General features: G+C 42.4%; 1 protein-coding gene across 1 annotated transcript in view; it reads right to left on the reverse strand.

The window, feature by feature from the left end:
* The window catches only part of MDN1 (midasin AAA ATPase 1), a 154,412-nt gene extending 136,414 nt beyond the window's left edge, over positions 1 to 17,998 (reverse strand). The window contains exons 1-2 of the mRNA XM_029224342.1: positions 17,745 to 17,998; positions 10,052 to 10,278 (exon numbers count right to left, since the gene is read on the reverse strand). Of these exons, the coding sequence (XP_029080175.1) occupies positions 10,052 to 10,278; positions 17,745 to 17,846 (329 nt within the window). The 5' untranslated portion in view covers positions 17,847 to 17,998. The remainder of the gene's footprint in view (positions 1 to 10,051; positions 10,279 to 17,744) is intronic.
* Between the last annotated feature and the right edge of the window lie 4,668 nt (positions 17,999 to 22,666).

A 22,666-nucleotide genomic window follows, 5' to 3' on the forward strand; every position in this document is an offset into this window, starting at 1 on the left:
ACGCTTCCACTGCAGGGGGCATGGGTTCGATCCTTAGTGGGGGAACTAAGATCCTGCATGCCACATGGCGTGGCCAAAAACAAACAAACGCCCCCACACACAAAATTAACAATTGTTGGTACGGATGTGGAGAAGCTGGAACCCTTGTGCACTGTTGGCAGGATAACATGGTGTGACTCCATGGAAAACAGTACAGAGGTTCCTTTAAAAAAAAAAAATAGGGGGCTTCCCTAGTGGCACAGTGGTTAAGAATCCACCCACCAATGCAGGGGACACGGGTTCGAGCCCTGGTCCGGGAAGATCCCACATGCCGCGGAGCACCTAAGCCCATGCGCCACAACTACTGAGCCTGCACTCTAGAGCCCGCGAGCCACAACTACTGAGCCCACGCACCTAGAGCCCATGCTCCGCAACAAGAGAAGCTGCCACAATGAGAAGCCGGCGCACCATAATGAAGAGTAGCCCCTGCTCGCCCCAACTAGAGAAAGCCTGCGTGCAGCAACAAAGACCCAATGCAGTCAGCCATCCATCCATCCATAAATAAATACATATATACATACATAAATTTTATTTTAAAAACTAATAATAAATAGGGACTTCCCTGGTGGCTCAGTGGATAAGACTCTGTGCTCCCAATGCAGGGGGCCTGGGTTTGTTCCCTGGTCGGGGAACTAGATCCCACATGCATGCTGCAACTAAGAGTTCATATGCCACAACTAAGGAGCCTGCCTGCCGCAACTAAACCTGGCACAACCAAATAAATAAATAAATATTCACAAAAATAAAACTAGCATATCTTTTTTCACCACAAAGCAAATATACTAATTTAATTACAGATTGAAATACAGTGAATCACATGACGCACTTATCCATATGGCCCAGCAATTCCATTTCTAGGTATATAGCCAAAAGAACTGAAAGCAGGGTCTCAAAGAGATTTTTGCACACGCATGTTCATAACAGCACTATTCACAATAGCCAAGAAGTGGAAGCAACCCAAATGTCTTTTGACAGATGAATAAACTGTGGTATATACATACAATGCAATACTGTGTAAACTTAAAAAGGAAGTAAATCCTGTCACATTCAACAGCATATATGAACCTTCAGGACATTACGCTAAGTAAAGTAAGCCAACCATAAAAGGATAAATACTGTGTGATTTCATCTATATTAGGTATCTAAAGTAGTCAAATTCACAGATACAGAAAGCAGAATGGTGATTACCCAGGGGCTGGGGGGAAGGAGCACAGGGGAATTGTTTAGAGAGTATAAAATTTCAGTACTGCAAGATGAAAAACGTCTGGAGACCTGTTTTACAACAATGCAAATATATTTAACACTACAGAATTGCATACTTAAAAATGGTTAAGATGGCAAATTTTATGATTTTTTTTTTACCATAATAAAAATAAGTATGTGCATTTTTTTTGCAGTATGCGAGCCTCTCACTGTTGTGGCTTCTCCCATTGCGGAGCACAGGCTCCAGACACGCAGGCTCAGCAGCCACGGCTCACGGGCCCAGCCGCTCCGCGGCATGTGGGATCTTCCCGGACCGGGGCACGAACCCGCGTCCCCTGCATCGGCAGGCGGACTCTCAACCACTGCGCCACCAGGGAAGCCCAGTATGTGCATTTTTAAGAATGAAAATAAACTTTAAAAACTTAAACATACTCTACAGAATTTATGTATACTGCAAACATGGTGATTCTCAGTATGTTCAGGTAGTAAATGATGTAGAAGCACATCCTTGTTGTTTCTACTGTACTCCTTGGCATGCTGAGTAGAAGGAAACCCAGGAAGTGGGAAAAGGAATCAAAGCAAACTCCTCTGTGCCCTGTATGTATTGGTCTACAATGAAAGCTATTGGTTTAGCTCTTTCTGTACTCTCATTACCCCGGTCTACTCTGAAGTGGGACTAGAACAGGGAGTATGTCAACAGTAGATATTATTATCCCAAATGTAAAGCTAAGGAAACTGAAGTGGTTAGTTTATTTGCTCAAGGTCACAAAGCTACTAAGTGTAAAGAGGCTATCTGAATCCAGGCTTTCCAACTCCACAATCAGATGTGTGATTCAGTTGCTCTACTACAGACATGAAGAAAGTGGATTCATCAAGAGCTGGAGTTTTCTCGATAGATAAGAACACTGAACCGACGGACAAAAGAGCAGATAGTAATAGAAAGACAGCAACCATAAGGTCAAAAATAGAATTTTAAGCCACATAAGGAAGGTACAAACTGGAAAGAGCTGATTAACAGGAAGAAAGAATTGGCAGTCCCAGTGAGAAGAAAGACTAGTGTGTTAAATGAACTAGTGGGATAGGAGATGGCAGTCTGGGAACAGAGCGTTTGAGCCAGTGACTTGTAAGGTGGTGGTGCAGATGTGAGCTAGACCCAGGGTGTGACCACTGCAGTGAGTAGGATAGGTGAAATGAACACAGAAGTCCACTGGAGATTAACTAGTCAAGGAACAACAGAGTCAGCACTGCATGGATATTCCAAGTGTGACGCAGGAGCTGGGGTGGGGAAGAAGACGATGGGCCGGTTGCCAAGTTCTTCAAAGAAGGAAGAGGAGCTCGAAGTTCATCAGTGATCACAAGAAAGCAGCAGCAGAAAATAAAGCAGAAGATGGCAGGTGTCATGGCAACAAGAAAGTCCAGAAAACTTCACAGAACAGAGAGGAGGACACCCACTAAACATGCAGACTGTGAGGATTATGGAGGGTTCGATTAAAGACACCCTTCCCTGTTAAGGACCAACACGAACACAATATCAAGACCACCGTAAATCAGTGAAGACAAGGAAGCAAAAGTAACAGAGAAGAGGCTAAGTATACAAGAGAGTGTGCAGGTTATGGAGCACAAGCAGGGAAAGGGTTTGGGTGAGGGAAGAGGCCTGGATGTCAGCTGGGTGGGACGATACAAAGTGAGAATTCAGGAGATGGGTGGGAAGGCTTGGACTTCAATGAGCAAGCCAGGCCAACAGGAATAACGGCTTTGTACATTAACGCTCATGATATTCTGAAGGAGACTGGACAACTGGGTCTCAGGAGATTTAGCTGTGGGGACTTCCCTGGTGGTCCAGTGGTTAGGACTCCCCACTACCACTGCAGGGGGCACAGGTTCAATCCCTGGTTGGGGAACTGAGATTCCGCATGCCGAGCAGCACAGCCAGAAAAAAAAAAAAAAAAGATTCAGCTGTGGCTTGGAAGAGAGACATGGCAGCTGTGGTGTGGGAGGCTGGTCGTCCACTAGCTCATGGGCAGCTGGTGTTGGCAGTGCACGTGGAACCAATGGGCAGCAACAAACATGTAGGAGATAAGCAGAAACCAAGTCATCAACCCGACCCAAGAGGTCTTTGAGGATACGGGGAAATGAACAGAGTGGACTGGCAATGGCTGTAAACCTGTGTAGTAGAAGGCTTCCCTATAGGGGTAACAGACTGTGGTCCAATGCAAGTATACAAAAGGAGGATGGGTTGATATTCCCTCCTGAACTTAGGTGACTACAGCACCCTTTTCTCTAGAGACCCATCATTTTCAGAAAGTGCTCTAAAATTCTGATCCAGGCAGTGATGGATGGACCAGTAAAGCGTACTTAGGCAGAGAATAACATGATCAGATTTTTCCCTGGAGAATATTCAAAGTCTATGGAGAATGGTCTCTTTCCTGGGATAAAACGAAGAGTTGTAAGGTCTAAAATGCAACAAGGAACACTATCCAGTTAAACGTCTAATCTTGGATCAGCCACTTACTTGGGGAACTCAGCAGCTAGAGGTAAGACCTGTGGTCCAGTTCTGGCTCTGACACTTAGAACAACTTAGTTAACTTAGTTAATCCCTCTAAAGATTTGAAATGGGACTAAGAGTGCCTGAATATGTCACAGTACAAAGATTAAAAAGATAATGTTTATCTACTTACTTAAATACTCTAAAGCCTGTATAAATATGTGTTATTACTAAAATACCACCATTCTGTTCCAAAATCCACACTCCTAACTCCCACGGCAGATCCACAGATTTTCATATCCAAGGATGTTCAATGTCACATTATACATCAAAAATTCAAAAACAACCTAACTGCCCAACAAACGGATAAGAAGTGGTAAAATACTACACAACTCTTAAAACTTTATTTACTGATGCAAAGATGTCCATATGTGACTAAATTTAAAAACAAGATGCAAGTTAAAAATTATGTGTTTTTATTAAAATTAGTATATAGTCAAATGTCTGTTCAGATTTTATTAAAATTTTATTTTGAAAATATGTGCACAAATGTTCTAAAATTTGCTGTGGGGATGGTTGCACATACCTGTGAATATACTAAAAACCACTGAATTGTACACTTACGTGGTATATAAACTACATCTCAATAAAGCTAATTTTTAAATGTGTGCACATAAATATATCAGTGTGCACACTCTCAGATGGGTGCAAGAGTAAGAAAAAGAAAAGGGGTTTGGGAGGAAACATACCAAACATAGCAGTTATCTCTAGAGAGTAGGATTTCAGGGTGGAGAGGACCTTTTGCTTTTTACGATTCTGTATTACTGAGTGTTACCTGAACATATTGCTTTTGTAATTAAAAGAGGATGTTCTTCTCCTCAGAAGAATGCCGCCAGAATAAGTAAAATAATTCTTGAAGGGGGAAAAAAGTCTAAAATTAAATGTGTGTTACCCTTACAACATTCCCGGACACAGTTTTGAAGCAGAGGTTTATAAAAGCGTAACTACTTTTGGTCCCTCATTCCACTCTATGCCAGCCTGATTTCAGCATGACTGTACATATATATACAGCACTTTACACATGAAGCATGCTCTACCATAGCATTCCACCTGCTATTGTTCACAAAAGACCATTAATAGGCCCACCTATTATTGCTCTTCCCAATCAAAGACATAGCACTGATGTGGATCCACATGTCCAGGACAAACTGACAGCAAATGCAAAATTGAAGCCAAGAAATTAACCCAGTACAACCCAAAGGAACTTAGGTGATTACCATAGTCCCCCCTTATCCACGGGGGATGGGTTCCAAGACCCGGAGTGGATGCCTGTCACCACGGATAGTACTGAACTCTATACACACTTTTTTCCTATACATACATGCTTATGATAAAGTTTAATTTATAAATCAGGCACAGAATATCCAAATTGTCAGCAACACTACTCCTGTGCTTTGGGGCCATTATTAAGTAAAATAAAGGTTACCTGAACACAAGCACTTTAATACCACAACACAGATGGTTACTAAGTGACTAGTGGGTAGGTAGCAAATACAGCATGGATATGCTAGAGAACGAGATGACTCATCCCGGGCAGGACAGCACAAGATTTCATTATACTACTCAGAACAGCATGCAACTTAAAACTTATGAACTGTTTATTTCTGGAATTTTCCATTTAATTTTTTTGGGTATGATTGACTTCAGGTAACTGCAACCACGGGAAACAAAACCACAGATAAAGGGGGACTGCTGTATTCTTTCCTTCCTGGGAGTATAAATATAATCATTAGCTATAACATGCTGTTCAGATCAAGTTCTGTGTAAATCAGTCAACAAATATATGAATGGCTCAAACAGGATGAGTGGGCAGCACCACAAAGTAGAAAAAAGAGCATGGGCTTTGGAAGCAGCTAACCTAGGACTGAAGTCCAGCTCTGCCACTTTCTAGCAAAGGGACTTTGGGCAAGTTACTTAGCATCCCTGAGCCTCAGTCTCCTCATCTGGAAAATGGGAATAACACCTAACCTCTGAGGGTTGGAGACAATGCCAATAAAATGCGAGAGTGGTTGTTGTAGTCCTCATCATTAATGAAAGGCAGTTTCCACAAGATTTGCGTGACATGGTTGAAAGGACAGTGTGTTAAAGGGACTCGCAAGGACCAGGGAGAGGGGAGAAACAAGAAAGGGGGAGCAAACTAAAAGAACAAAGAACTAGAAGATGCAAAATATAAGAGTAAAGTACAATCAGAACTTAAAAGTAAGGTTACACTCCTGAGAGAACACTAAGGGGAAAAAAAAAATCAACACATAATATAGTATTAACCATCTGAAACCATCTACAAAGCTACAGCTGAAGAAATCCGGGAACACAAGAATGGAAAGTTAGGAACAGAACTAGATGATTTTTCAAAAATAGCACTTTGGGGCTTCCCTGGTGGCGCAGTGGTTAAGAGAGTCCGCCTGCCAATGCAGGGGACTATGGGTTCAAGCCCTGGTCCGGGAAGATCCCACGTGCCGCGGAGAAACTAAGCCATATGCCACGACTACTGAGCCTGCGCTCTAGAGCTGGCGAGCCACAGCTGCTGGGCCCGTGAGCCACAACTGCTGAAGCCCACGTGCCTGGAGCCTGTGCTCCGCAGCAAGAGAGGCCGCTGCAGTGAGAGGCCCGCGCACCACAACGAAGAGTAGCCCCTGCTCGCCTCAACTTGAGAGAGCCCGCGCACAGCAGTGAGGACCCAACACAGCCAAAAATAAATAAATAATAAATTTTTTAAAAAAATAGCACTTTGAAACCTAAACTAGTATATCAGAATAGAGAAAGCATCAACAGACCAGGAGTGTTCTCAGAGAGTCCTGCTAAAGAATCTGCCAAAGAGTAAAAAATGCATTCAAGGACTGCAGATGTAAAAACAGTAATGAACAAATAACAACAACAAAATGGTAATTATGTGAGGTGAAGGATGTGTTGACTAATGTTACTATAGCAAACGTTTCAATACGTGTATCAAATCGCCACACTGTACACCTTAAACTTACACAGTGTTATAGGCCAATTATATCTCAAAAAAGCTTAGGGAAAGGGGGACCTAATGAACAACTAGCATAAGCAAGGGAATAAAAAGAAATACCTTGTTACTACTGAGATACCTGATGGAAACTCCAACAAGGTACGCACCCTGGCCTCAGAAAGAAGTGTGGACCCGAAAATGAATGTCATTAGGATCCGAGGCAGCCTGACTGGGTTCCTCCTCTCCAGTCTCTCTTTTCTAGATTTTCATCCCCATCTCATCTCTCATCTGTTCATTCTTCCACTCCTCACTCTTCCTCCACAATATGCACAGTACGAAACCTTCTCTAATTTCCAAGAAGATAACACACTCATTTTTCTTAGTTTAATGGTTTACTTGCTTCCCTTAAGTATTTGACTCACACCTCTATTAATGTATTGTATCCTATTGTTTGCAAATACAGAAACTCATTACGTTTGACTTTCTCACCCCCATGATGTGGTCCAGAGCTTAAAGAGAGGACTCATACTTACCTCCTGAATAAATGACTGCATCCTATCTAAATATATTAGGTATACTCCTAATACATTAGGTAAATTCCCAAACAGGAAATTTGGAGCACGAGCCAAACTAATCAGCTACGTTTCTTAAAACTAAAAATCGAAATCCCATTCCACATCACCACCTATATAGTTCATTTCATATCATGCATTGACTCATCATTTACACACACTTACACATGGTGCTTTTTTTTTTTTTTTTCCTTGTTTTTAAGTTACTTCATCAGGGGCACCTTTGTAGCTGCATTACATCATTTCTGGAACAAGGTGGGAACATAAGTAAAATATACTGCCTTGGCAAAAAGAAAAGAAAAAGTAGGAGTGTGCCTCACATTCATTGAATATGAACATAAAATCTGAAGCTGATGGGAAAGTAGATGTAGCCAATCCATCATTTTAATGATTCTCAAGCACAGCCCTAGAGCACTCTACCACTAAGGCTTAAGAGAAGTGGGGTTGAAGTCACTCACGTGTCAGTCCTACAGAGTGAGCACAGGACAGTCAGCACACCCTGTGAAACCGTACCACAGTCAAGCACGCCTAAGTGATTAAAGCTCCCAGTGAGGCCACAATCCAGATCCTCAATCAACCCAGAGGATAAGCTCCTGGTACCTCGTACGATGGTGATCTTTAACTTCGCTGTATATGTTTTAGTCCCATCAAACTGGGCCCATTTTTTTTTTTTTTGCTACTCTTTTAGAAAAGCTCACACAAATTATGGTTTCCCCAAGCCTTCATTTCTTATTACCTCATCCAAGGACCAGACTAGAGATTATACTTCCAGGAAAGCCAAAGTGTACTTATTGTGTTGACGAAGACTAATAATAAGAGATGCCCTACTGAGTGAAGTAGTCAGACAGAGAAAGACAAAATATCATATGACATCGCTTAAATGTGGAATCTAAAAAAATGGTACAAATGAACCTATTTACAAAACAGAAATTGAGTCACAGATGTAGAAAACAAACTTATGATTACCAAGGGGGAAAAGGGGGAGATAAAATGGGTGACTGGGATTGACATATACACACTACTGTATATAAAAGATAACTGATAAGAACCTACTGTAGGGCTTCCCTGGTGGCGCAGTGGTTAAGAACCTGCTTGCCAATGCAGGGGACACGGGTTCGAGCCCTGGCCCGGGAAGATCCCACATGCCACAGAGCAACTAAGCCCGTGCACCACAACTACTGACCCTGCACTCTAGAGCCCATGAGCCACAACTACTGAGCCCATGTGCCACAACTACTGAAGCCCGTGTGCCTAGAGCTCGTGCTCCGCAACAAGGGAAGCCACCACAGTGAGAAGCCTGTGCACCGCAACAAAGAGTAGCCCCCGCTCACCACAACTAGAGAAAGCCTGCGCACAGCAACAAAGACCCAATGCAGCCAAAATAAATAAATAAGTTTATGGGGTAAAAAAATAAAAAGAACCTACTATATATAGCACAGGGAACTCTATTCAGCCCTCTGTAATGACCTATATGGGAATGGAGTCTGGAAGAGAGTGGATATATGTATATGCATGGCTGATTCACTTTGCTATACAGCAGAAACTAACACAACCCTGTTAACCAACTATACTCCAATAAAAAAATTAATTAGGATTTCCCTGGTGGTGCAGTGGTTAAGAATCAGCCTGTCAGGGCAGGCGACACGGGTTCAAGCCCTGGTCCAGGAAGATCCCACATGCTGCGGAGCAACTAAGCCCGAGCACCGCCAACTACTGAGCCTACGCTCTAGAGCCCACGTGCCACAACCCGCGTGCCTAGAGCCCGTGCTCCGCAACAAGAAAAGTCACCAGAATGAGAAACCCACGCACCACAACGAAGAGTAGTCCCCGCTCGCTGCAACTAGAGAAAGCCTGCACGCAGCGATGAAGACCCAACACGGCCAAAATCAATTAATTAATTAATTATTTTAAAAAGATGCTCCTTTAAGTACACAGAACATTATTCATGTTTAGAGTTAAAGTCCTTTATCTTCTTAATTGAAAAACCCCTGACACTCATTTAGCTGCCTCTTTTGACTATTCCACACAAACCTATCATTTTGAGAAAGCCTGGTGCAGTGGCACATGCCTATAGCCCCAGCTACTCAGGAGGCTAAGGCAGGAGGATGGCTCGGGCCAGGAGTTCTGGGCTGCAGGGTGCTATGCCGACTGGGCGTCCACACTAAGTTCAGCATTATTGGGGTGACCTCGTGGGAGTGGGGGACCACGAGGTTGCCTGAGGGGTGAAGCAGCCCAAGTTGGAAAGAGAGCAGGTCAAAAGAAAAATGCATTAGAATCCAGTTCTAATACAACTTCTTATCACATTTTGGATGTAGATAGATTTACAGAAAATCGGAAGGGACACTAGAGCTCTTGTAACCCACTCACCTCAGCTGTTCCAGCAAGCAGGAATCTCACCCATCTGAAATGGATGCTGTAAGAGCCTCAGCTAAAACTCATTTAGATCTGCCTTATATGCATGTCTTGCCACGTGACAGAATCCTTGAGGGCAGGGAGATATCTTGGTTATATTTTCCAGACCTGTCTTGATGGTCAAGACTTAAAACCTAGTAAATGGTCACTAAACTGAGCTGGATAAATGGCTTCTGCTGTGATTACTTTTATAAAATTGTACCACTCCTCTCTCCCCTTTCTGAATTTCCCCTTTTCTCTTCATCTCAGCTCAGACTCCTCCTTACTTCCCAGGAGAGAGTAGGTTCTACCACCTCAAGGAGAAATGTGAAGAATAAAACTGTTACTCACGGGAGGACGTCAGGATGGTTACCAATGAGTCTGCTCATCGACACACAGAGCCTTTCGTGTAAGTCATGGTTGACTTGGCCCCCAGCTTTAATGGCTTCAGCATTCCTTTCCAGCAAATCCAAAAGGAGAGGGCGCAGCTGGCGGCCAACCAGCACAGTACAGTCCTTATCCAGAAGTAACTGCGCTAAGGTACTCAAGATACACTGGCGATCTTGAGGTGTCCACACCTGAGAGAAAGGCAAAACAAAATTTCTACGTAAATGATTTTCATTTCTACTGCTACAGAAGAACAGAGTCCTGGCTTAAAATCAAACTATCCAATTGCCAGACTTCACAACTGAATTTATCTTATAAAACATGGTGGGGTTTTTTTTGGCAATAGAGGATGTTAATTGAATGTAAACGCTGTTACAAATAAGTTTCAGCCCACTGGGGTTTGAGGTAAAAGTACTGACACCAGGATTCCATGTAAAATGCTAGATAGCTTCAGCTTCCTTGAAAAGTAATGTTTCAGAGTCATAACAGTTTCCAGGGAATCCAGTGTTTCCCCCAACACCTTTGTCTTGGAGGAAAACAGGAATTAAATGAGAAAAAAATAAAGTGCAGTTAGTATGCAAAACTGCCAACTCTCTTGAGGAAAGAATAAAGAAATCAGTTCCTGGAAATGAATGATGATATACCCCCATGAAGGCTTCAGATTTTAATTAATAAACAAGATAGATCCAAAGCAGACAGCCACACTTTGATATGCAAGATGAAATAAACCACAGAATTCTAATGCCTGGGCTCAGTATGTCCATAGGCATAAAAAGAAAAACTGAAAAGTATGTAAAAGGTCTCATATTGCTTGTGTGTATGCAAGTCCGAACAACCCTTGCTGCTGGGCAATGTGACAGTGGTTTTAAATTGCCTGAGGCGTATACCCCTGACCCAGCAAGCCCAAGGCTATGAATTTATAGCCTAAAGACTTTGATACTAAATGGTTATCTGTAAGAGTACAGCTTGGGCACAACCTAAATACCATATTCAAAAATATAATAATTTTTTCCAAAGTTCCAAAGTTGTACTTGTAGGTAGTGTTAATAATTTATTCCATTTTATTACTTACTAGTGTTTTACCATATGAGCATACCACAACTTGTTTATCCTTTCACATGTTAATAGATATTTGCACTGTTTTCAGCTATCATCAATAAAGCTACCATCAACATTCATGTACAAGAGACTGATGGACATATGTTCATTCCTCTCTGTCTTTTTTGGTTTTTGGCCACGCTGCACAGCGTGTGGGATCTTAGTTCCCTGACCAGGGATCTAACCCGAGGCCCCTCCAGTGGAAGCACGGAGTCTTAACCACTGGACCACCAGGGAAATCCTTCATTACTATTTTTTTTGTTTTTTTTTTAGCGAAGTATAGTTGATTTACAATGTTTCAAGTGTACAGCAAAGTGGCTCAGTTAAACATATATATACATATGTATATATTCTTTTTCAGATTCTTTTCCACTATAGGTTTATTACAACATATTGAATATAGTTCTCTGTGCTATAGGGTAGGTCCTTGTTATTTATCTATTTTATATATAGTAGTGTGTATCTGTTAATCCCAAATTCCCAATTTCTCCACCATCCATATTTTCGTTACTCTTAATCTTTTTATTACCAAAGAGTGAGATTGCTGGGTCACACAATAACCGTATGCTCAACTTGATAATACACTTTGGTCATCCCGCCGCATGGCTTGCAGGATCCTAGTTACCCAATGAGCGATCAACCCGGGCCCTCGTCAGTGAAAGCACAGAGTCCTAACCACTGGACCACCACGGAATTCCCTAAACTTTTATTTTTAACTTAAAAAAAAAAATTTTTAGGGCTTCCCTGGTGGCGCAGTGGTTAAGAATCCTCCTGCCAATGCAGGGGACACAATTTCAAGCCCTTGTCTGGGAATATCCCACATGCCATGGAGCAACTAAGCCCATGCACCACAACTACTGAGCCTGCCCTTTAGAGCTCGCGAGCCACAACTACTGAGCCCGCATGCCACAACTACTGAACCCCGCACGCCTAGAAGAGAAGCCCGTGCACCACAAGGAAGAGTAGCTCCCGCTCGCCGCAACTAGAGAAAGCCCGCGCACAGCAACAAAGACCCAATGCAACCAAAAATAAATAAATATAACAAATAAATAAATTTTAAGAAATTTTTCAATGTTTAACAGAAGTTGTCTTCCAGAGTATCTGCACCATTTCACATCCCCACCAGCAATATCTGAGCACTTCAGCTGCTACATAACTTCACCAACACATAGTATTATCAGTCTTAATTTTAGCCATTCTAGTGGAGGTGGAGTGGTATATGGTATGAAGTATTTAATAGCCATTCATTTATCTTCTTTTGTGACGTATTTATTCAAATCTTTTACCCGTTTTTAAATCGGGTTGCTCCTTTATTAACTATGATGGTGTTTGTAGATCCTCTATATCAGCTTGAGGAAGTTTTGCTCTATTCCTATCTTGTTTTTGTCTATTTCTTGAGTGAACTTTGGTAATTTATATTCTATGAATGCTCCTGTCATCTAAATTGTCTAATTTATTGGCATAAAATTTTTCATATTAGTTACTTATTTTTTTATTCTTTTCAAACTCTGTAATGGTGGCCTTCTTTCATTCCTAATAGTTTGGATTTTTCCCTTTTATTCTTGGTCAATCTTTTCAAAGAATCAACTTCTGGTTTTACTGGTTTGCTATATTGTTTGTCCATTTTCTATTTCATTCGTTTCCACTGTTATCTTTATTATTTTCTTCTTTCTATTTATTTTGCGTTTAATTTGCTCTTCTTTTCCTAATTTCCTAAGGTGGAAGCTTAAGAAATATCACTAATTTCAAACCATTTTTTCCAAATGTAAGAACTTAATGTTATAAATTTTCCTCTAAATGTTATGAATTTCCTTCTAATTGTTGTTGCCTGCAACCCACAAATTGTTTAAGCTATCATACAGTTTAAAATATTTTCTGATTCTCCCAGTGATTTCTTCTTTAGTCATCAGTTTCTTTTAATTTTCTTATTTAATCTCTAACATTTAGGGATTTTTCCCAGCATCATTTTGAGGGTTTTCCCCCCTAATTTAATCTCATTGGGGTAACTGAATATGCCTTGTATGATTTCAATTCTCCTAAATTTGTTGAGACTTGTTTAATGGCCCATCTTATGATCTATCTTGGTGAACGTTCCAGATGTGCAGAGTATGTATTCTGCAATTACTGGACACAGCATTCTATAAATGCCAGTTAGGTCAGGTTTGTTGATGGTGTTCAAGCCTTCTATATCCTTACTGATCTTCTGTATTTGTACTATCAGTGACCAAGGCTAGAGTGTTAAAAGTCTCCAATTATAATTTTGAGTTTCTCTATTTTTCCTTTTCTGTCACTTTTTGATTCATGCATTTTGACATTCTGTTATTCGGTATACATACATTTAGGGTTTCTTTCTTAATTTTGCACTACTGACATTTGGGGCTGGATAATTTCCTTGTTGTGAAGGCTACCCTGTGCACTAGAAGGTGTTCAGCAGCATCCCTGGCCTCTACACTCTAGATGCCTATAGCACACCCCCATCACAAGTTGTGACAACCAAAAAACATCTCTAGATTTGCTCTAGAAAGCAAAATTGCCCCCAGTTGAGAACCAGACAGGGTAAGAAAAAAAAAAATTTCAAAAAGAAAATGGAAATATGATGGACAGAAAATAGTTTCTTTAAAAATTAAAAAAAAAAGCAGTATTTCATATACCATTTTAGAAAGCTTGGATTTTGATTCTGGAGATAGTGGGGAGCTCTTAGGCAGAATGGCAATAGATTCAGATTTGTCTTATTAATGATAATTTATATTAAGTGACCAGAATACGGATGGGAGATAATAGCTAAAGGGAACAGGGGCTTCTTTTTGAAGTAACAAGTGTTCCAAAATGGACTGTGGTGACAGTTGCATATATGTGTGAACAGAGCGAAAACCACTGAACTGTACACTTAAATGGATGAATTATATGGTATGTGAATTACATGCCAAAGCTGTCTTTAAAAAATTATAATTATAGCTCATATGTATTGATTACTTACTATGGGTCAGGCACTGTGGTAAACTCCTCAAATGCATTATCTAGATCTCACAACAATCTTATTTATAGCAATAATAACAGCAACCCGTTTTATAGACAACTTACTATATTCTAGGCACCTAATCCTCATAGCAACACATAAGTAGGTAAAATTATCCGCATTTTACAGATAAGGAAACTGAAAAATAAAAAAGGGGTAAGGTCACAAAGCTAGGAGCAGAAACAGGAATCCATGTCACAGAATCTGGCTCCAGAGTCCCTGCTTTTAACTACTCTCTGTAACTATTTAGCAGCTACCATATGTAATACATATCATATCAAGAAACTGAGACTCAGGAGAGTTGAGCAACTTGTGGGAGGACCCAAAGGCAGTTAAATAAGAGAACAGAGGGACTTCCCTGGCGGTCCAGTGGTTAAGACTCCAAACTTCCACTGCAGGCAGTGAAGGTTCGATCCCTGGTCAGGGAACTAAGGTCCCGCAAACTGAGCGGCCAAAAAACAAAACAAAACAAAACAAGAAAAAGAGAGAGAGAATGGATTTGATCTTCAGCCGTACTTCAGCCCCAGTACCCACGCATGCTCTTAAGCACTCTGCTCTTCCTCAACATAAACAGTGATCAAAGAGGTAAGGTGTGACTCTGTGATTTATAAGAAATACAAATCGGGTCTTCGACCCTATTCCTGGCCGAGTTCCTAAAACCCCTGGAACTTCCTGTGATGAGAGAGAGAGAGAGATAAAGGTGTCTTGTTATGTTAATGCAGTGAATTGTGGAAAGCCGCTAAGATGGGAGCTGGTTGCCACGAGAACCAATCATGTGATTAGAGTATTGGAACTTTCAGTTCTGTGCCCTCCCAGGAGGGCAGAGGGGCTAAAGATGGAGAGTTCAATCACCAACGGCCAGAGATTTAATCAACTGTGCCAATGTAAGGAAGCCTCCATAAAAACCCAAAAGAACATGGTTCAGAGAGCTTCAGGGTTGGTTGTCCTAATAAGTAAAACATTTCTCTGAGTTCTGTGAGCCACTCTAGCAAATTAATCAAACCCAAGGAAGAGGTCATTGGAGCCTCCAATTTACAGCCAGTTGATCAGAAGCACAGGTGACAACCGGTGTGTATGTTGCAGGTGGGAGAAGTCTTTTAGGGCTGAGCCTTTACCCTGAAGAATATGATGCTTTCTGCAGATAAACAGTGTCAGAATTGAGTTAACTATAGGACACCAGCTGGTGTCTGAGACTTGCTTGGTGGTGGTGGAAAGAACACCCCCACGGTGCAATTAAGAGTCAGAACTGTAGGATGGTAGAGATAGTAGGGAGGAAGCGAAAGGAACAGATCCAATACTGAGTAAGGAAAATCAGGAGGACTTGGCTATATGTGACAGAAAAGGAGTGAAAAGGGACTGGATAGAGAGACAGTGGTGTCACCAGCTGAGATAAAGAAAAAAAAAAGGAAGCACAATCCTAAAAAATTCTTACTTCAGATCCCAAACTCCATGAGAAGTAATGTTTCAAAAACTTTGCTGGGACTTCCCTGGCAGTAGAGTGGTTAGGACTCCGTGCTTTCACTGCAGAGGGGGCCTGGGTTCAATCCCCGGCTGGAGAACTAAGATCCCACAAGCTGCGCGGCTTGGGAAAAAAAAAAAAAAAAAAAACCTTTGCTTTCCAGTAAAAATTATTTTGCTTCCCAAAATAGAAGAAAAATAGAATGACAACACAATCAACTCTTCTCTGAGCGAAAGGCTTGAAACTATTACTCAAAATGGAAAGGAACAAACCTGAAAAACATCTCTCAGATTGGATAAAATCTGAGAGAGAACGTGAGACAAAGAAAGGGGAAGCACAGGTGTCCCTATCTCCTTAATTCAACTAAACTTTCAAGTAGCTTTTAAGTTCCTTAGCATTATTATATAGTCTCAGAATCTACCTGAGTGGTTCACACTTCAAAATATCAGATTCTCTTAAAAACGGCTACAAACCACTTTTCTCATTTTACTCCCAATACATAAGCACCAATTTTATATCCAATTACAGCGGAGAATAATAAATAAATCCCCTATTGTCCACGGTCCATAAGCCCCAGCTTCAGAACCTCTGTTCTAAAATGCAAGCCCACTTACAGAAAAATACTTCTAGCCACAATACATAATTCATGAGCCTGTCACCACAAGCTCAGCTCATACAAACTGATCATCTCTTTCCTTAGTCCAGCCCACCAAAAATCTGTTTTCTTTCCTAGACCTCTCCATTTATGTTAGTGATTCCCTTCCCTGGGGGAATCACAAGCCAGATAACCCCAGGCATATCTTCCACTGCTCCCTCCCCTTTGCTATACACGTTCATTTGTTGTCACCAAACTGAAATGCCTCTCATGTTAGTTCCCAGCTACTCCAGACACAAAATACTGCTGTTGTTTCCTAAGCAATAGGATATATACGGTCTACATACTGGAATTCGAAAAAAAAATTTTTCTACTCTCAAGAAGCTAACAGGACTTCCCTGGTGGCGCAGTGGTTAAGAATCCGCCTACCAGTGCAAGGGACACGGGTTTGAGCCCTGGTCCAGGAAGATCCCACATGCCGCGGAGCAACTAAGCCCGTGCGCCACAACTACTGAGCCTGAGCTCTGGAGCCCGCGAGCCATAACTACTGAGCCCACGTGCCACAACTACTGAAGCCCGTGTGCCTGGAGCCCGTGCTCCGCAACGAGAAGCCACCACAATAAGAAGCTCGCGCACCGCAACGAAGAATATCCCCCGCTCGCCGCAACTAGAGAAAGCCCACGCACAGCAACGAAGACCCAACGCAGCCAAAAATAAATAATAAATTAATTAATTTTAAAAAAGAAGCTAACAGATATTGGGGGTGGGGGAGGCACAAAACACAAAGTTAAAATGCCAAGTGAAAAAACTCAAGACAGCTGGTGGTAAACGAGAGATCGCTCTTAAAAGGCCAGAGCACCCATTTCCCTGAAAACCAATTCATAATTCCAGGGCTTAGAAATTATGCACTCAATGTCTCGCTTTGTCCATCAGTTGTTTTCTGTGTTTATGAACGGTCTCTAAAGATAGACGCTAAATTCCCTGTGGGCAGAGACCTTAACGAATTTATGTCTCCTCAAAGTGCCACACTGTGTGCTAGGCAGAGCAGGAACACAATCAATGCTTATCAGTGGGCCGAAAAGTTGGGACTGGGCAGACAGGAAACATTCATCCAAGCTAACAGGGGTGTAGCTGGACTCGGCACACTTAGATAATACACATGTCAAAAGGGCAGACACGCAACCTCAGTTACAGAAAAACCACCCACATTTCTCTCCGAAGGCCACGTCTGCCGCACGCAGTCAGGGCGCTGCAAGGGGTAAGTCGGTGGAGAGGGGAAGGCAAGGCTCTCCCCCCGAGAAAAACAAAAGGCTCCTTCCTGGCTCCTCAGAGGCGCGAGGACGCCTCCGCCACGGGCCAGCCCTGGGGAGCGGGCCAGAGTGACACGACGCCGCTTTCCTGTCCCCTGCGTCTCCGCGCAGGGCCATGGGGCACGCGCCAGGGGATGGCGGGGGCGGCCGGGCGCTTTCCCTCTCGTTCCTTCTCTTACCTGCTTGACCAAGAACCTGCCCAGCTCGCTGCGGCTCTTCTCGTTCCTGGCAGCGATTAACCGCAGAGGCGCGGCCGCCACCTCCAGCAAGAGGTGCTCCATGACCGCGGGCCCTCAGCCCCAGACGGCCACCGACGCTCCCTGCTTCGCGCTCAGAGCCCCCAAGCCGCTGAGGTCCCCGCGCCGGAGCTGCCACCAACTACGCCCCCAGAGAAAACAACCGCCGCTTCTCCGCGGACACCCTGAGAGCTGCAGCACACGTGGGGGGAGCACGCGGCGCACTGCGTCACCAGCCTGCGACGGCGCCAGTTTACGACGCAGACCCCGCCCCCTCGGCACCGGAAACGCGGGCGTCCCTATCCGGTCAACTCCCGCTGGGGAATCCGAGCAGAAATGGCTTTTAAAGCCGAGGCGAGAGATCGCTGTGATGGGAAGTCCGGAGACGACGAGTGGTGGGATAGAGAGACAGAAGATTCCGCCATGCGGGAGAAGCTAGGGAGCCTGTAGGCCTGTGGGATCCTCCTGCCTCCTAATGCCTCAATAGGCGAAAAGATCAGATAGGAATGAAAAGCAGATTTGCCCCTTCTGACCCAGCAATTCCCTTTTTAGACCTCTGGCCTGTGGAAATTCACACCCAAGTGTAACAAGCATAGCCCTGGCAGCATTTTTTTTTTTTTTTTTAATTTTTGGCAGCGTTGGGTCCTCGTTGCTGTGCGCGGGCTTCTCATTACGATGGTGTCTCTCGTTGCGGAGCACGGGCTCTAGGCGCGCGGGCCTCAGTAGCTGTGGCTTGTGGGCTCTAGAGAGCAGGCTCAGTAGTTGTGGTGCACAGGCTTAGTTGCTCCAGCGGCATGTGGGATCTTCCCGGACCAGGGCTCGAACCCGTGTCCCCTGCATTGGCAGGCGGATTCTTAACCACTGCGCCACCAGGGAAGTCCCTTGCAGCTTTCTTAATATAAATATTGGATATAAATGTTAAGATGGGTGATAAAATAAATTTTCACGTATTGACATATATGAAAGTCATTCTTGGCTTATACATGAGTTAACTTGAATTTTATGCTAACTAAAACAGCCTGTTTATGGCCTATCAGACATAAATTGTATATCTGCTCTAATTATTAAAAGAGCACATTGACCATAAGTAAAGAATGTCCGTGTTAAATATAAAGATTAAATGTCTCTCTTCCTGGGATGCTAATGCTAGTACTCCTTTGATGATAAGACTTCCTTTACAGGTGCCAAGGCCATGCTGGCTTGCTGTGTACTTGCTGATCTGTGTGTGTGTTTTTTAAAACCTTGAAGGAATGTAACCTTGTCTTGTTTAATGTTCTTTGTTCTGACAAGATATAAAACTGTGCCGGAAACCATGCTTCTCTGGAGCAGCTTCTCAGAGTAATCTGGGAAGCTGGCTTCCAGGCTAGTCCTTAGTTTGGCTCAAATAAAACTCTTTTCTATTCTTATTATAGATTATTGATTATTTTCATGGACATGGGAATGAAATAAAGTATGTAAGGTATAGAATAGTCTTTAGGCACTGTGAAGAGGGGAGTAGAAGAGTACATAAAAATTAACAGTACATTTACGTCAAGTTCATAAACAAGCCAAAATAATGACAAAGTCAGACTAGTGGTTGCTTTTGGGGGGTATTGCCTGCAAAGGGCCTAAGGGAACCTCCTAGGGAGATGGAAATGTTTCATTATCTTCCCCTGGGTTGTGGTTACTCTGGTAGATACAAAAGAGAAAAAAAATCAACTGTACATTTAAGATTTGTGCACTTTTGTAAATTCTACCTCTAAAAAGTGTTTTAAAAGGGAGTAGATATTTCTTTACTGACATGGGTAGATCTCCAAAGGAAGTTTAAACCTTTTAAAAATGTATTTCAATTTGAATTTTTGTCCAGGATTTGAATGTTTGCTCCTTGGGGAACTCAAACTCAACAGCAGAAGTTTCAGAACAAGTGAACTATGAAAATGGGACAGAATACATTTCCAAATAAATAATATTTTTAAATTTCCAAGAAGAGGCACTTCCCTGGTGGCACAGTGGTTGGGAATCCGCCTGCCAGTGCAGGGGACACGGGTTTGAGCCCTGGTCCAGGAAGATCCCACATGCCGCAGAGCAACTAAGCCCGTGCGCCACAACTACTGAGCCTGTGCTCTAGATCCCGCGAGCCACAGCTACTGAAGCCTGTGTGCCTAGAGCCCGTGCTCCGCAACAAGAGAAACCACCGCAATGAGAAGCCCACACGCCACAACGAAGAGTAGCCCCTGCTCACCGCAACTAGAGAAAGCCCGCGCACAGCGACGAAGACCCAACACAGCCAAAAATAAATAAATAAATAAATAATAATAAAAAATTCCAAGAACATTGAGAGGGTTCCTTGAGAGTTCATAGCACAATAGATGAAAAATTACCCACACTTGTGGAGTGACTCAATTTTTTCCCTGGGTATCTCCCATGTATACCTGAAGTATACATGTTAATTAACATGTTTGTTTTTCTCTTGTTAATCTGTCTTTTATTACAGGGCTCTCAGCCAAGGACACAGAAGGATAGAGGAAAATTATTTTTCCTCCCCTATATACCCTTTCTCAGGAATATGTTGAAAAAGGTGCTCCTCTGTATGAGGGTATAAACCAAGAAAGAGGAAGATATGGGATCTAGGAAGTGAGAGATTCAACGAAGAAAGAAAAATGTGAAAAGAATACTTAGGATGACTGTTAAGAGAAATCCCAAGACTTTTATTGGGCAGCAGTGGGAAAATCAACAGCTCTAAAGTAACTAAACTGATAGATCAGGTCAGTGGTTGCCTGGATATAGGAGTGGAAGAAGGATTGACTGCAAACAGCTGAGAGGCAACATTTTGGGGTGATGGAAATGTCTAACATTGGATTGTGGTGATGGTGGCACAACTCTATAAATTTACTAAAATCATTGAATTGCACACTTCCAATGGGTGATTTATGCGTCAAGAAAGCTCTAAAAGTAATGCTAATGATAATCAACAAGGATAAGAAGTGTAGGTATCGATGAAACAAGACTGGCAATATATTGATAATTATTGAAACTGGATGTTGGGGTAGTGGGAGTCCATAGACTTGCCTCTCTACTACTGTATATGTTTGGAAATTTCAATAATAAAAGGTAAAATAATATATTTTTTAAAAGACTACTAGGGTCATGTCAAAAGGACTCAGGTACAAAGGGGTAGCAGAATATGCCACCCCCAAAACATGCCACTTTGGCAGGAAGGATTTCAAAACATGCCACCCCAAAATATGCCACTTTGGCATACTATTTTGAGCTAAAGGTACTCTGGAAACAACAGATGCAGATGTTTCTACCTAAAAACAGGCCATCAAATTTCCCATGAGAAATGTGCCCTCGCTGAACCAGCAATAAAAGAAAGAACATCATTGTCACCTGACACTGGTAATCAACATTCAAATGGGTTTGTAGAAACAAACTTACTGAAACAATCCTTATCTTCCCTATATCTCCTAGTCTCTTTCCTACAACTTGCTGCCCCTAGCCCAAACCCCTTTTGTCGTGTAATTTCTTCACAAATGTATTGCTTCTTTGTCTAAAAGGTATATAAGCTTTCTTGAACTGAAGGCAATTGAGAGAAACAGATACAGGCATACCTTGGAGACACTGCAGGTTTGCTTCCAGATCACCACAATAAAGCAAACATCAAAATTAAGTGAGTCACATAATTTTTTTGGTTTCCCAGTGCATTTAAAAGTATGTTTGCACTATACTATAGTCTATTAAGTGTGCTATTAATAACATATCTAAAAAAATTACATACCTTAATGTAAAAATACTTTATTGCCAAAAACTGCTAACCATCATCTGAGCCTTCAGCAAGTCGTCATATTTTTGCAATAGTAACATCAAAGATCACTGATCACAGGTATCCATAATATAGTAACAATATAGTAATAATGAAATAGTTTGAAATGTTGCAAGAATTACCAAAATGTGACGCAGGGACACTAAGTGAGCAAATGCTGTTGGAAAAATGGTGCTCATAGACTTGTTCAATGCAGGGTTGCCACAAACCTTTAATTTGTAAAAATCACAGTATCTGTGAAATACAATAAAGCGAAGCACAATAAAACAAGGTATGCCTATACAAAAGCTCTCTGCCCTCCCCCTATTTGCCATTAATTTATAAAAGTGTCCCCTCTTCTATCTCTACCAGGAAAGACAGAAGCTAATCACTGGATAACACTTTAGACCCTTATCAGCCCGGAGACAGCATCAGAGGAAACTATTACAAACCTTACTAAAACTACACTGTTGGTGGGAATGTAAATTGATACAGCCACTATGGAGAACAATATGGCGGTTCCTTGAAAAACTAAATATAGAACTACCAGGACTTCCCTGGTGGTGCAGTGGTTAAGAATCCGCCTGCCAATGCAGGGGACACGGGTTCAAGCCCTGGTCCGGGAAGATTCCACGTGCCGCCGAGCAACTAAGCCTGTGTGCCATAATGACTGAGCCTGCACTCTAGAGCCCGCGAGCCACAACTGCTGAAGCGCCCATGTGTAGAGCCCGTGCTCCGCAACAAGAGAAGCCACCGCAGTGAGAAGCCCACGCACCGCAACAGAGAGTAGCCCCCACTCACTACAACGAGAAAGCCTGCGCGCAGCAACAACAAAGACCCAATTCAGCCAAAAATAAAAAATAAATAAAATAAATAAATTTTTTAAAAAGTTAAGAAAAAAATTACTGGCGCCTCATTAGGATATCATTAGAAGTATTATGTGAAGTTCAGAGAGTGCTGAACCAGCATCTAAAGACCTGAGTCATTAAGGTTGCACTTCTTTCCATTAACTCGCTGTGACCTGGGTTAAATGACTTAACCTTCCTAGGCCTTGGTTTTTCTCTAAAAGTTCTGATTCTGTGTC

Source organism: Monodon monoceros, unplaced genomic scaffold (assembly GCF_005190385.1).
Source record: "Monodon monoceros isolate NGI ecotype Baffin Bay Population unplaced genomic scaffold, NGI_Narwhal_1 Super_Scaffold_15, whole genome shotgun sequence".
Lineage (NCBI taxonomy): Eukaryota > Metazoa > Chordata > Mammalia > Artiodactyla > Monodontidae > Monodon > Monodon monoceros.